The following is a 16,129-nucleotide window of genomic DNA, read 5'->3' on the forward strand; positions in this document are numbered from 1 at the left end:
ATTTTTTCATTTAGTACTGCCCTTCAGAGGCTACAAAAGATAGTTACATGTTTCCCAGAAGACAAAATAAGTTAAATTTACCCTGATCTTCAAATTCAAAAAGTTTTCACCCCCCGGCTCTTAATGCATGGTTTTTCCTTCTGGAGCATCTGTGTGCGTTTGAACCTTCTGTAATAGTTGCATATGAGTCCCTCAGTTGTCCTCAGTGTGAAAAGATGGATCTCAAAATCATACAGTCATTGTTGGAAAGGGTTCAAATACACAAAAAATGCTGGAAAACCAAAGAATTTGTGGGACCTGATGGATTTTTCTGAAGAACAGCAGGCAGTTTAACTGTTCAGGACAAACAAGGGACTCTTGAACAACTATCAGTAAACAAAAAAACACAGCTGTGGATCATTCAGGTAACAACACAGTATTAAGAATCAAGGGGATGTAAACTTTTGAACGGGGTCATTTTTATAAATTCAACTATTATTTTCTCTTGTGGACTATATGTAAACATCTTTTATGTGAAATATCTTATTCAGGTCAGCACTAAATAAACAATAACATGCGTTTTGTATGATCCCTCTTATTTTGGTAAAATAATAAACATTTTGCAGATTCTGAAAGGGGGATGTAAACTTTTGACCTCAACTGTATTTGTTCCAACAGCACAGAATGAGGATGACACTGATAATCAAAACAAAAGCACATCCCAAAAACACCCAAACACTTTCCCAAAACACAACACCGTTCTATAACAAAACACCTCTCTAAAATAAAACACACTTCCCCAAAACAACACACCTCCCCAAAACAACAAACCTCCCCAAAATAAAACACCTGTCTAAAATAAAACACCTCCCATAAACAAAACACCTCCCAAAACAAAACAACTCTCTAAAATAAAACACCTCCCAAAACAACAAACCTTCCCAAAACAAACACTCCCTGAAACACACCTCTCTAAAACAAAACACCTGCAAAACAACTCCCAAATAAACACCAAAACACCTCCCAAAAACAACACACCTCCCAAAAACAACACACCTCCTAAAAACAAACACCTCCCAAAAACAACACACCTCCCAAAACACACCTCCCAAAACAACACACCTCCCAAAACAAACACTCCCCGAAACACACCTCTCTAAAACAAAAACACCTGCAAAACAACTCCCAAATAAACACCAAAACACCTCCCAAAAACAACACACCTCCCAAAAACAACACACCTCCTAAAAACAAACACCTCCCAAAAACAACACACCTCCCAAAACACACCTCCCAAAACAACACACCTCCCAAAACAAACACTCCCTGAAACACACCTCTCTAAAACAAAACACCTGCAAAACAACTCCCAAATAAACACCAAAACACCTCCCAAAAACAACACACCTCCCAAAAACAACACACCTCCTAAAAACAAACACCTCCCAAAAACAACACACCTCCCAAAACACACCTCCCAAAACAACACACCTCCCAAAACAAACACTCCCCGAAACACACCTCTCTAAAACAAAAACACCTGCAAAACAACTCCCAAATAAACACCAAAACACCTCCCAAAAACACACCTCCCAAAACACACCTCCCAAAACAACACACCTCCCAAAACACACCTCCCAAAACAACACACCTCCCAAAACACACCTCCCAAAAACAACACACCTCCCAAAACACACCTCCTGAAAACAAACACCTCCCAAAACACACCTCCCAAAACACCACACCTCCCAAATAAACACCAAAACACTTCCCAAAAACTAACCCCTCTCTAAAACGACGAGCTAAAAAAGGGTCGAGTTATCTTTAATTACCGTTCATTTACGACTTTTATTTTGGAAGCAAAATATCAAAATCTACCCGGAAGTGAAATCAACTTTATTTCCTATTGTTGATACAGTCTGGCGTAACTCCGCATCTCCTTCTTTATCGAACCCGGGGTTTTATCATGAGTTTTAGCTGCGAGTGAGGCTCAGTTTGTTGCACTGTTTATTTATTTATTTTTTGCTCGTTTTTCCTCTCTTTTCGGCTAAAAAATAAAAGAAAGAAAGGATTTATTGTTGAGAGACTAAAGGCGCGAGTCTTTCTCTCGCCATGGCCGAGCCGCGTTGTTTTCAAACCCAGCTGAACTCCATCATGGAGATCATGAGCAGGGCGGTCGTGAGGCAGATCTGCAAGATCGTAGACAGCGACTTGGCGTCTTTACGACTGGAGCTGGAGCGCGCGCTTCACGACAACGCGGCTCTGGGAGACAAAATGCGCGTGCTCGAGAGCGAAGTGGAAACTCTGCGGAAAGCGGGAGCGCGCGCTCCGCGCAAGAGCTGCCGGTCTGTGTGCATCCAGACATCAGAAGGTACCACTTTCCTTTCTCTTTGCTCATGCACGCCCAGTTAGTGCTTTATCTCGCCCATCTGTCATACAGGTCAGGACAAATCCTCCTAACTTTCCAGACGTCTTACTGCGCATGCGCAATTCAACATATGCCTATCAACATATACTGCTCGAAGCATTTTCTGATAAAAGTCAGTAATAAAGTAGAGAAGACAGCACAAGCTACTTGTGGGATTGTTTTATGATGACCTATAAATTGTCGATACAGTAGAACAGTTTCCAGCCCAGACTGTAGATTCATGCACAGATCTTTTCAGGGGAAAGCAGGTAGTGCATACTCAAAAAAGTCTCCAGATGACGTCACATGGTAATTTCTATGTTCATTAAATCATCATAATCATTTGCATATCAAAACACATTACATGAAAAAGGAAGATTTTCAGAAGACGTAAAGAACAGTCGTCTTTTATCATGACACCGCAAACTATTTAGGTATTTACAAAATTCCACCAAGAACACAGACAAAATGAAGCAGTGGTGGTGAGTTGAGAAACAGACGCAAAGGAAATGGTTACTGCTGGAATAACTGGTTTTAAAACTGAAAATATTGCCAAGAAGAGAGTTTAAAACAAAGAACAAAAGTGTGCAAGTGGGACAACAACCGTGATCAGTGATTGGTTGTTAAGGACAGTGATGATCAGTGATTGGTTGCTATGAATAATGGTGATGAGTGATTGGTTGTTAAGGGCTCGGGTGATCAGTGATTGGTTGTTATGAACAACGGTGATCAGTGAATGGTCATTAAAGACAAGGGTGATCAGTGATTGGTTGTTAAGGACAATAGTGATCAGTGATTGGTCGTTAAGGACAATGATGATCAGTGATTGGTCGTTAAGGACAATAATGATCAGTGATTGGTCGTTAAGGACAATGATGATCAGTGATTGGTTGTTAAGGACTAGGGTGATCAGTGATTGGTTGTTATAAACATAGATAGTCACTAAGATCTAAAAATCACCAAATCGAGCTACAAAGTCCCCAAGTTGGCAACACTGAAACAGACTGGAGCTCGATCAACACACACACTGTTCATGAAAAAGATGAGCTTTAGTCTCTAACTGTAAACCTACAAGGTGCCCAATAAGGAAGGAGCATGTAAAAAAGTGCCGCAAGTACATCAATGCTCATGCTGCACCTGATACACTCATACCAGCATCACACACGCTACCACGTCAGTGTTAATGTGAATGTTGCACTAATATCCATCACCCAGATAACATCTGCTCAGCGACGATCCCCTGGTGGTCCCTTTCTAATCAAAGTCCACAAACATCGTATTAATCTAGTTCTCTTTCTCCAAAACATCAGTCGCTCCACCATCCATTAACGGCATCTTCGGGAAGGAGTGGTGCTCCAGTCTGTGGGACAGGAGGCCCAGGACAGAAGAGGCGGCGGTCGAGGTGGAGCCGGATGTGTCTGATGAGGTCACACTTCCTGCCTTTACTTAAACTGTATTCTTTATCACACGTATTGTTGTACAAAAAAACAAGATGTCTGAGTGAAGTTAAGTGTGTTAACTGTTTGCTTCTTTGATGTAGCCTGAAAACGATGAAGACAGCAATGTGCGTGCCATCAAAGAGGAGGTTTCTGAACAGGAAATCTGCGTCATCCATCCAAGTAAGACGGAAATTAAACATCATTCGGAACTTTTCAGTCTGTTTGAATTACACAGGAATTTCCCAAAACAAGCATAAGGTTGCCTGAGACCAAAAAAAAATCCTGAGCAATAATTAATTAACAAATAATTCTTTTATTAATATCAGTTTTAATCTTGAGTGCTTAGTATAAAAAAATTGAGTTCAATAAAATGGATGATTTTTAGCTCCCATGAGGTCTTTTTTCTAGATTTTCTAAATTTAATTTGTTTAAAAACAAAAGAATGCTCTTTTGGTTAAGGGGGCTTTCACACCTACTTTGCAAACCAATTAAAAGTCCAAGTGAAGCACGGGTCAGCGTTATACTGACGGGAATGCAGGTTTCCGACGATTCACACCAAAATGACGTTGTGAAATGGACTTCATTTTCACTATTCGTCTTTTTTGTCTGATAACATTTGCACAGAGGTCACATTTAACCAAACAACCACAGAGTTGACGTACACCAGCTGATTTGCAGTTTCTGTGAAATTAAACATACGTCACTCTTCCCCACTGGACGAAATGCATGTATAGAGTACATGTAAATCAGTTTGTTTTCCTTTCACTAGTTTAAATATGCATTAACAGGAATAATTTGTTATCCTAAAACTAGAACATGGATCTATAAGTGAAAAATTTCTCCCCACTGGCTCACTATTTCCTATCATACAGCAGCATTGTGATTGGCCAGTGTCGCTGTGATTGACAGGGGCGAGAGCGTATGCCATCCCTCTTACCCAGAAAGCAGTCTTGACTCTACTCTCTTGACTCCTGGCCATGGTTTGGCCGTGACATTCCTGGGATTCGAACCTGTGGTGATAAGACCAACTCTTTTCTGTTTCGCCATTTAACTTAAACATTTACATTTTATATTTTGGCACCATCATTACCTGTAGTTAACGGTTGTAGCATTTTGTATTTTCTCCAATAAAAATGCTTTTGTGTGACTTACAGTTGTAAAACCACACAAAAGAAACCCAAAAAAAATTTACATGTGCTAAATTCCTGGCCAATCGCATTACACTGACGTGCAAAAAAACCATTCATACCAGAATGAACTGATTGTACTGCTCTATCTTGTGCTAGCTGAGGTAGAACGTTCATGTTTGATTAATTATTAACGATTAATCTGTTTTACCCCAATACAGCATCAAGGCGCAGAAGAAAGACGACCTCCGCTTCATCAGATCGTCATGACGTTTCAGAAGACATGGCTGATGACAACGCCAATGACGACGACATACACTTCATATCTGCAGGATTTCCGGAGACATCCGACGTCGACACCATGGCGCCGGATTCGCCGAGAGCCGCCGCAACAAAGCTCATATCTATGGATGGCACTGTTCAGCATGTCATAGTGTCGGGCGATGATGATGACAATGACGATGATGATGTTGAGGAAGAAGGTCAGCTGGAGTTTGAGCAGCACTGCATGCCCATTGAGTTTATGGAGGGTGAACGAGGAGAAGCCGCAGTATTTGAGAGACAGGATGAGGTGGAGCAGGAGGTGGAGCAGGACATTTTAACCGATTCAGAGTATATGACCGGCTCAGGTGGAGGTAGCGGTCACATTTTTAATTACTTCGACAGATTCAATATACATCAGCAACCCGGTCCAGGCGACGACTCGGGCAAGACGGACTTCACCTGTCCCGAATGTGGGAAGACATTCTTGCGCAGGAACGGTCTCACGTTGCACATGAAAAGTCACCAAAAGCAGAACGCGCACGCGTGCCGCACCTGCAAAGTCGTCTTCCCGCAAAAGAACCTCCTTCGAACTCACAAGTGTCTGCCTCCGGAAAAAACGCCTGCCAAAACGGCAGACATGAGGTTCCGCTGCGAGATGTGCGGCAAATATTTTCACTCCAAAGCCAACCTGAAGGTTCACTACGCCGTGCACACGGGAGAACGGCCTCACACGTGCAGCTTCTGCGGAAGAGGCTTCTCACAGAAAGGAAACCTTACCACTCACGAGCGCATCCACAAGGGAGAGCGGCCGTACATCTGCACCATCTGCGGGAAAAGCTTCACGCAGAAAGGCAACCTGACTCACCACCTGGCTATTCATAGCAAGATAAACGGCAGAATGAGGAACTCTGTTGAAAAATGGCAGTGACTTTATTATTATTATTATTTTTATTTTTTTTTACATGCAGTACGACAAAAAACTGTTGTATTGATTTCATCTCTGGAAAGAAAGTTTTTTAATCAAATTTTATTTCACTTACTGTCTTTCTCTGTTTGTCAGTTTTTTTCAAGTCTTTCAACACTTTGTTTTTTCAAGCGTTTTTTCTAGGTTCTTAACACCAAAATTACAAGAAACAAATAAGCTAATGTGAGAATTTTGTGTAACTAATGCCTGAGCCACACTAGAAGAGAATCAGGCTGATTCTTGCAGCCGTTTCGTCCTGATTTTAGGCTGGTCTTAAACAGTTGTGGGTGTGGAGTGTGTGTATAAACAGAAATATGAATTGGGCTGCGTGGAAAGCAAAAAATACTTCCTGCAGAAACAATGTTCAGCTGGCTTTCACGAACGACATGACGTAATCACGGAGCGTCGTGTGTAGGCTTCGCTCATTGGGTCATGTGTCAAAGACAAGCCTGTGATTGGTGCAACCACCAATACATAACTGCAGAGAGTATGGAGTTTGTAAGTGTTTTTTTTTTTTTTTTTGCGTAATCCTCGTAGACGTCGTCTACACATTAAGCACTCCTGAGCGAGGGCCAGTACGAAGCTTGTTAACTTGCGAAGGTGGTTTTGTCTTCGCACAATCCTCCGAGACATTGTCTCCACCTTTGGCAGCTGTATTGCATAAGCTCCGCCTCTCAGTAACGAACCAATCACCTTGTTGGTTAGCAGACATGCAGAACCTATTAGGGTATTAACACAGGGTGCTTCGCTTGCCATTTCCATAGATCTCATGTTACTTGCTCACAGATTTTAACACTGACTTCAAATCTGTGTTCGAAACATCATATCTGGTTTATAGAAACTGAACAGAACTGTTCGAGAGTAGCACCAAGATGGCCGCCGAATAGATCTTAACTCCTCTGATCTACACGGTCCAGTCATGGCCCCAGTTTAAAATCATAAATAATAAATATTTTCCATGTTCACCACTCAACAATGAGGGAGTGTTCGTGAACACTGGCTCGTGTTCTATCGTGATCAATATAATCAGTGAGAGCTAAACTCTAGTCATCTGTAATCTTGTTTGTTCAGGAGGAACTCCATGAGATTCTACGATCTGAGTTCATTATTCTTGAGCAGAACCTGAAAGCGTGTGGTGTTTTATTCTGGGAGGATGATCCAGGAAAAAAAAAAAAACATATGTCATCATATCTGGCATCTCTCATACTTTTTAACGTCAGTTAGGATGGTATAAATGTCATAGTGTGGCCCAGGCATAAAGCTTTAATCTCAGCATCTCGTTTCTAGTTCATATGTCAATAGTTAATCTCAAACTACACTTATAAAAGAAACTTTGAATTTGCATCAGTAGTATGGATTTTATGTACCAACCTCAAATATATGATGTATTTTAGAAAAATCTGGTGTGTTGTTCTCAGTGTGATGATGATATGAAGCACCTTCTACATACCTTCAAGAAATTATATATATACAGTTCTGTGCAAAAGTCTTAGGCACATGCAAAGAAATGCTGTAGAGCAAAGAAGCCTTCAAAAATAATGAAATTAAATGTTTAAATTAAAAAAAATACTATAAAAAGCAGTAAACAGGAATAAAAGAAACAAAGTCAATACTGGGTGTGATGACCCTTTGCTTTAAAAATAAATTAGTACTCTCAGGTACAATTAGTGCAGTTTTATAAGGAAATGAGCTGTAAGTGTTACTGAGCATCTTGCAGAAGCAGCCACAGTTCTTCTGGAGACTTTGACTGTCGACTTGCTTCTTATTTCTGCAGCGAAACCCAGCAGCCTTCATTATGTTTTTATCTGAAAAGTGTCTCTTATATAATCTGCTGCTTTCTTTACTGACATACAAACATTGTTCTGTAACATTTAATTTTGTGCTGGAAAACTCATGTTTGGAATCTAAAATGTTTTTGTACTGATAATGTATGATGTATAAGTATATACTGTATAATAATGTAGATGAATAATGTAGAAGTCATAAAATACAAATCTATAACAAAGTTTGTACTAAAAAAAAAATATAGGGGGCCAAGACTTTTGCACAGTACTGTGTGTGTGGTGTGTATATATATATATATATATATATATATATATATATATATATATATATATATATATATAAGTATGTCTGTTTATTCCACACAGCAACACAAAACTTATTTTTCGACTGTCCACATTGCAAGTGACCTGATCTGATTCGTTTGTTTAGACTCAAGCCATTTAATCACATTTCTTTTTGTTAATAGTAAAGGTGTGTGTGTGCTCTGAGTAGCAGTTGTCTTGATACCAACATGGAAATATTATAGCTAACAAAAAACTTCAGAAAAAATCTAAAATAAAAAAAGAATTGAACAGTAAAAATCACAAGTAATGTTGCCTGCAAATCTACCTAATGAAATGCAGGTATGAATTTATCTCCTTTTTTCCTAATCTTTCAGGAAGAGAGTTGAAGAGTTGTACAATTTTATGAGGGTGAGTTAACCGAAAACTTATTTTTTTATTTTGTGTTGTTTATTGCAAATAGTTGTCGTAAAAAATGTCATTTTTCTACAAAATCTCCATTTCGTTCAACACAAGCACTTCCAGCTTGCTTAAAGAGCGCCTGGATCCCTCTAGAAAATAACGGGAGTCAAGTCTAATTTTTGTCACACGTTTAAGGTTTTCGTTTGACTCTCCCTTGTATAATGTGAATGTGTGTATAATGTAAAATTAAGTATTTAAAAAAAAAATTAACTTGCAAATCCATGCTGTAATTAAACTAATTTAAATACCAATGAAAAGTAATTTAATAAGTACTTAAAAATGTTTGTAAAACAAAAGAAAAACAACTAATGAAAAAAAGATGTTTTTACAAAAAAGGAAATTTAAAATCAAAAGATATTTAAAAAAAAAAAAAAAACAGAAGCAACAAAAAACAAGGAAATAAATAGAAATAGGTTTTTTAAAAACTAATTTGAAAACACAAGTAATAAACAACTAATTACTTGTGTAACAAGTACAAATAATTTAAAAAAGCAATAAAAATAAGTTAATACAAAATTGAAATAGATTAAAAACGTACTTCTTAAAGTTACATAAAAAATCGGAAGTATTTAAAAAACAGTATTTTTATTTGTATTTATTTTTAGTCATTTTAAAAATCAAAACTATGAAGGAATTATAGCCCCACAAATAAAGTCACTCAGATCTTGAACGATGAACAGTGAAGCCATTACATTAAACAGTACCAGAAAAAAACACTCAAAAAAAAAAAAATCTTGTGAGAATTCATCAGGAACTTTCTAAGAATGATTTATTAATCAGCCAAGAAAGAAATATGAGTAGAAAGCTGATACCAGGGTAAATAAATACTGAAGAGTCTGTACAAAATGCTGAATAACAATAACTTCACTCACTCAGTAAACACATCAGATGTAACAGGAGAAATAAAAAATAATAATAATTATAATCTTCACCTTCTGAACATTTAGTCCTTAGTGGAACAGTTTATTCTTGTGTGGTGTTTGGGGGGAAAAATGGACAACAGAAAAGGTACGATTTAAAAATCATAATACAAGAATAATTTATTCTATGCTAAGAAAACAGTTCACCAACATGCACAAGACTTTTTAGTGTTTTTAATGAGATTTTACACTGAGCTACCAGTTTATCAGATTCACATAACTTACATTTATACCTACGCTACAGCTCACTGTACAGGTACATTTACTGACTGGAGCCTGTTCGTGACTCTGCACCGGTTCAGCCTCCGCTCTACCCCGGGAAAACTGAAGAAGGAGGGATTTTGGAGCTGAGCCCTAGCAATATATCAGTAATGATGATGTAAGTGAGGAGTAAAGCACTCTGTTGTGCTGTTAGAGGAAAATAATCAACGCAGGGTTGATGGAGCGGAGTTACCGTTACCACCTTGAAATTGATTCTTTTCCAATAACAGCGCGTCCCTAAGTGTTTTATTCCTCTTCTACCACAGAGGAGTTCGCCAACCATTAAAAATGTTTTATACTTTTATACTTTTTATCCATTTATAGTTGAGATTAATACTTGTGGAACATCTGTGAAACAAGTTAGTTCCTGTTATTGCTTCCTTTATAGCAGCTATAAACAGTCGTTCCGTCACCAGCCTCTCTTTTTTTATCACACGTCTAAAATTAATAAGACAAAAAAAACCAGCTTGTCATGTTACTGAGAAACTATGAAGACTTTCCTATGGAGGAAAACGTTTTCTGACTATTACAATACGCTGACACTGGAGACTCCTTCCATAAATGTTATATAAACCTCTCCTCACATAAAACTTGTTTCATCCCTTACTTAGAAGCTAAAGTTAAACAGAAAAAAAGTTGACAATATGTATAAAGTTGTTGTTCCTCTTTCGGCTGCTCCCGTTAGGGGTCGCCACAGCGGGTCGCTGGTCCACGTATTTGATTTGGCACAGTTTTTATGCCGGATGCACTTCCTGACACAACCCTCCCCAATTTTATCCAGGCTTGGGACCAGCACTGAGAGCGCACTGTTGCACGCTGGGGCTGGTTCCCTTGCCAGGAACTGAACCCGGGCCGCAGCAGTGAGAGCGCTGTGGCCTAACCACTAGTCCTCCAGGGACCTGTCAATATTTATACAGTAATTCCGATTATTTCTGCTCCCATCAAGCATTTTTTTGTATTAGATTCTATTGGGGTGTTAAAAAAACCAACAACAACACTACTGTACCTGATACACTCGTACTGGCACCACACACACACTCACACACACACACACACACACACACACCTACCTCAGTATGTCAGTGTTAATACTGTGCTAAGAATGTACACCACCCAAATAACATCTGCTGAGCATCTGTACCTTTGTAATGATGGACAGGGTAGAGGAGGGAGCCAATAAATTTAAGCAGTCAGTAACTGTAGCTTGGTTTACCTAAACTGGTAGCTGAGTGTTATGTGCCGATCTGCACAATGCACAGTGTGTGTGTTGACTATTGGAATATCCTAGCTACAGAGTTAACACTAATAGGTTTAGCTGTTGCACTGATGGATGTTGAAGCCGTGTTTATAAGCGTAGCGTTTCCCACAGTCCACGCAGCTGTACGGTTTCTCTCCGGTGTGGCTGCGCAGGTGTATATTCAGCGAACTCTTCTGTGAAAAGCTCTTGGCACACTCCATGCACGTGTAGGGTCTCTCTCCGGAGTGAGTGCGCATGTGGATTTTGAGGTACGTCTTCTGAGCGAAGCGTTTGCCGCACACCGTACAGCCGAAGGGTTTCTCTCCGGAGTGCGTCCGTAAGTGCACTTTTAAATAGCTTAAGTAGTTAAAGTTCTTTCCGCAGAACACGCATTCAAACTTCTTCTGCTCCGAACCGGCTGTGAAGTTCTTCTGAGCGTTCATGGGCATGTTAGCAGGAAAGAATCCGCCGAACTCCTCCGAGCTCACGTTGGACGACGTGGCGGTGTCTCCGAGCGCAGACGGTCTCGGGTCTGCTCTGATGTCAAACGTCTGCTCGGCTGCGCGTCTCGGCTGCGCGTTGTCTAACGCCGCAGCGTACGTGAGGAATTCCTCACTCCTCTGAGCCACGTCCTGTTCCACACTCGAGAACGCAGGGTCTGTACGTCAGTAAAGTAAAATGTGAACGTTGCAAAGTGTAAACAGTGAGTATAAGATTTATACGTTTCCTATTTACTGCACCTTTCTCACTGCTCCTCGAGTTGGCTTGTGGCTTGCTTTTGCCCGGACCGTCGTCAAACGTCTCGTCTTTGATGATGATCATGTCGGGTCCTTCATCTTCCATCAGATCAATAGACTAACAAACAGAAATCAAACAGAATAATTAAACCAGACAGCGTCACCCTCAGACTGCCCCGCCCTCAGACTGCCCCGCCCTCAGACAGTGCCACCTTCAGACTGCCTATGACAAGCGTGTGGCAGTGAGGATGACTGACAAGTGACCTCATTTTAAAAAAAATTACTAGCAAGAAAATAAAACAGGTAATACGTACTCAGACAGCCCCGCCCAGGAAGCACCCTACCCTCATTAGACTGCTCCACCCTTAGACTACACCACTCTTAGACTGCCACACCTTCAGACTGCTCCATTCCTCAGACTGCCCCAACCTTAGACTGCAATACTCTCAAAATGTCCCACCCTCAGGCAACTTCAGACTGCTCCACCCTGCTCCACACTCAGGCTGTAACTCTGTCAAAACGTCCCACCCACAGACTACTCCACCCTCAGGCTGCTCCACCCTCAGACTACTCCACCCTCAGGCTGCTCCACCCTCAGGCTGCAACTCTCTCAAAACGTCCCACCCGCAGACTACTTCACCCTCAGACTACTCCACCCGCAGACTACTTCACCCTCAGACTACTCCACCCGCAGACTACTTCACCCTCAGACTACTCCACCCTCAGACTACTCCACCCTCAGGCTGCAACGCTCTCACAACGTCCCACCCTCAGACTACTCCACCCTCAGTCTACTCCACCCTCAGACTACTCCACCCTCAGTCTACTCCACCCTCAGTCTACTCCACCCTCAGACAGCTGCACCGCTCAGAATTTGGTATGACTGTTACAGTGACGTGAACGGCTTCTTCAAAGTCAGATCAGTGGACTACTGTGTTTATCACTACTGTGATTAATTGTTATGGTGTAAATTTATAGTCCCTACCAGTTTCACTGGCCCACCATCCAGAAAAAAATGAATAAACACTGGGGTAATTTCATGTTCATTAAAAAAACTGAATCCATGCTATTACTCCAGCTTAATTACATGACCGAGAGCTAGAACAGAACAGAAATGAAATATGGACTGACTGATACACACACACACACACACCTCTACCATACACGGGTCCACATGGCCCTGATGCTTCTGTACTCCACTAGACTCCTTGTCTCTCCACAGATCCATGCACCACTCCTTCCCAAACACGCCGTCGATGGTGGGACGATGTCCAGCTTCTGTTCCACACAAAGGATTATTCATTCTCACAAGTCGTTAAGTGATAGTTCAAGCAATTTAATGTACACAAGCATCAGTTTACAGATTTACACAGCGATCACAGGGCTGTCTTCAGCCATGTGGACTTGTTCATTATCTCAGACAGATTGATCATGTGTTTCTGATATTGTCTGACACACAGTTATCTATAAAAACGGACAAAACGACATCACAGAGCTAAAAAAAAAAACAGTCGCAGCTCCATTCTGACACCGAATCACTTTGATATCACTCCACACCAGCATCGAATACAGGTAAAAGTAATTTTATTATAAGTGTGAGATTACATGTAATAACGTAAGAGTAATACGGAGGCGTTTAATGTTAAAGAGTAAAGTTAGTCTTAATTTTATTTCAGACATTGTACAATACATTAGGATGGATAGTGTAAGATTAAGATAAAGATGCTGAAGGTTAAATAAAATTAATCTTACTTTTTTTTTTTTTTGCTTGAACATATACAGTACTGTGCAAAAGTCTTAGGCGCCCTATTTTTTTTTTAGTACAAACTTTGTTATAGATTTTTATTTTATGACTTCTACATTATTGATTCAGTACAAAAACATTTTAGATTCCAAACATTAGTTTTCCAGCACAAAATTAAATGTTGCAGAAAAATGTTTGTATTTCAGTAAAGAAATTAGCAGATTACATAAGAGACACTTTTCAGATAAAAAACATAATGAAGGCTGCTGGGTTTCACTGCAGAAATAAGAAGCAAGTGTGACAGTCAAAGTCTCCAGAAGAACTGTGGCTGTTCAAGATGCTCAGTAACACTTAGTAATAAAACTGCACAAATTGTACCTTAGACTACTAAGGATCATCACACCAAATACTGACTGTTTCATTTATTACTGTTTACTGCTCTTTATAGTATTTTTTTTAACGTAGAAACGTTTAATTTCATTATTTTTGAAGGCTTCTTTGCTCTACAGCATTTCTTTGCATGTGAATAAGACTTTTGCACAGTACTGTACATTATCTTACACATACAGTAAGTTAAAGCTTCCTGAGCAACGAATGGTAAGATTTTAAAATAAGTGTAATAGAATGTGTATAATATAAGAGTAAGATCAATGATATGGTGTTTAATGATAAAGAGTAAAATCTGTCTTTTTTTTTTTTTTTGGACATTGTATATATATATATATATATATATATATATATATATATATATATATATATATATATATATATATATATATATATATATATAATTAAATACCCAAGCTTAAATGTAAGGGTAAAATAAAATTTGCTCAAACAGTGTGGAATAAATACTCCAATATTAACTTTAATACTGTAGCAGTAAGATGTTCTTGGATGATGGTGCTGATTATTAAAAAATAAAATTTGTTTTACCGTCTTTTGCTCGGAGAGCTTTAATATAAGTGTAAGATAAGATAAGATAGATAAAATGTGCGATTAAGATAAAAGTTGAAGGTTAAATGATTAAATTAGGTTTGCTTTTATTTGCTCGGACAGTGTGGAATAAATATCCACTTTTAATCTGTTGGATGTCAGATAATAAAATGCCTTTATTTAAATCATTGCGAAATAATTACTGAAGTGTTATTATACGTCTAAGATACAGTGAGAGGAAATAAGCATTCATATACTTCTGTTTTTGTTATTTAATATACTTCCAGTGCATACATCCAGTTCAAATTTACACACGTAATGTCTTTTGACTTAATGCTTATAAAAATGAACAAGAAGTATGTATTCATAAGTCAAAATACAAAATTGATAGGCAAATAAAAGCATATGGACACCAGAAGAGGAACATCATTAGTACTTTGTTGTAAAGCTGTTGTTGCCAGTTACAGCTTTGAGATGCTTTTTGCAGGATTGTGCTTCAATTTGATCCAGTCCTCTTGGCAAATCATCTTTAATTCCACAAGGTTACAAGGATCCCAGTGATGGACTCAAAATTTCAACAAACCTCCATAAAATTTCACTGTGATTCAGGAGATGGGCTAGGCCATGCATGGCCTTCTGGAGGTATTTTAGTTGTATGCTCATTGACATTGTCTTATTGAAATGTCCACCTTGAATATGAAATGAAATGTTTACCTTTATTTGTGTCTCTGTAGAATAATTACTCCAGCTTTATTAGAAGTATATGATGCTTTGGATGTTATGAGAGTGATACAAAAGTGTTTGTTAAATATTAAAATTAATTTTATCTTTATTTGTGTCTCTGTAGAATAATCACTCCGGCATTATTACAAGTATAAGATGTGCTTGTACGAGGGTTGTAAGAGTGGTATGAGAGGGCTATGGAAGTGCTGTGCTATGAGAGTGCTATGAGAGTGTTGTAAGAGTGCTGTGAGAGTGTTGTAAGAGGGATATGAGAGTTTTGTAAGAGGGATATGAGAGTGCTATGAGAGTGCTGTAAGAGGGATATGAGAGTGTTGTAAGAGGGATATGAGAGTGTTGTAAGAGCGATATGAGAGTGCTATGAGAGTGTTGTAAGAGTGCTATGAGAGTGTTGTAAGAGGGATATGAGAGTGCTATGAGAGTGTTGTAAGAGGGATATGAGAGTGTTGTAAGAGGGATATGAGAGTGCTATGAGAGTGTTGTAAGAGGGATATGAGAGTGCTGTAAGAGGGATATGAGAGTGCTATGAGAGTGTTGTAAGAGGGATATGAGAGTGTTGTAAGAGCGATATGAGTGTTGTAAGAGGGATATGAGAGTGCTGTAAGAGGGATATGAGAGTGCTATGAGAGTGTTGTAAGAGGGATATGAGAGTGTTGTAAGAGCGATATGAGTGTTGTAAGAGGGATATGAGAGTGTTGTAAGAGGGATATGAGAGTGCTATGAGAGTGTTGTAAGAGGGATATGAGAGTGCTGTAAGAGGGATATGAGAGTGTTGTAAGAGGGATATGAGAGTGCTATGAGAGTGTTGTAAGAGTGCTATGAGAGTGCTGTAAGAGGGATATGAG

At 39.3% G+C, this 16,129-nt stretch overlaps 2 protein-coding genes across 2 annotated transcripts in view; one reads left to right on the forward strand and one right to left on the reverse strand.

Annotated features, from left to right (window-relative positions):
* The first annotated feature begins 1,747 nt into the window (after positions 1-1,747).
* On the forward strand, positions 1,748-8,225 carry LOC113546278 (zinc finger protein 287). The gene is made up of 4 exons (XM_026946047.3): positions 1,748-2,350; positions 3,697-3,812; positions 3,927-4,005; positions 5,174-8,225. The coding sequence occupies exons 1-4, from the start codon at positions 2,092-2,094 to the stop codon at positions 6,142-6,144; spliced, it is 1,425 nt and encodes a 474-aa protein (XP_026801848.1). The 5' UTR covers positions 1,748-2,091; the 3' UTR covers positions 6,145-8,225.
* Positions 8,226-9,218: 993 nt separating this feature from the next.
* Positions 9,219-16,129, reverse strand: part of LOC113546280 (zinc finger and SCAN domain-containing protein 5A) — a 9,868-nt gene continuing 2,957 nt past the window's right edge. Inside the window, exons 2-4 of the mRNA XM_026946050.3 lie at positions 13,017-13,141; positions 11,867-11,981; positions 9,219-11,784 (exon numbers count right to left, since the gene is read on the reverse strand). Of these exons, the coding sequence (XP_026801851.3) occupies positions 11,201-11,784; positions 11,867-11,981; positions 13,017-13,141 (824 nt within the window). The 3' untranslated portion in view covers positions 9,219-11,200. The remainder of the gene's footprint in view (positions 11,785-11,866; positions 11,982-13,016; positions 13,142-16,129) is intronic.

The sequence above is a fragment of the Pangasianodon hypophthalmus genome, chromosome 23 (genome assembly GCF_027358585.1).
Source record: "Pangasianodon hypophthalmus isolate fPanHyp1 chromosome 23, fPanHyp1.pri, whole genome shotgun sequence".
NCBI classification, from domain to species: Eukaryota; Metazoa; Chordata; class Actinopteri; order Siluriformes; family Pangasiidae; genus Pangasianodon; species Pangasianodon hypophthalmus.

Excerpts from the sequence above, each read along its gene's own strand:
- LOC113546278 (XM_026946047.3), top strand. The coding sequence starts at position 2,092 with ATGGCCGAGCCGCGTTGTTTTCAAACCCAGCTGAACTCCATCATGGAG. Across the intron at positions 2,351-3,696 it reads GTGCATCCAGACATCAGAAG|TCGCTCCACCATCCATTAAC; the intron begins GTACCACTTTCC and ends CCAAAACATCAG. Across the intron at positions 4,006-5,173 it reads AATCTGCGTCATCCATCCAA|CATCAAGGCGCAGAAGAAAG; the intron begins GTAAGACGGAAA and ends ACCCCAATACAG.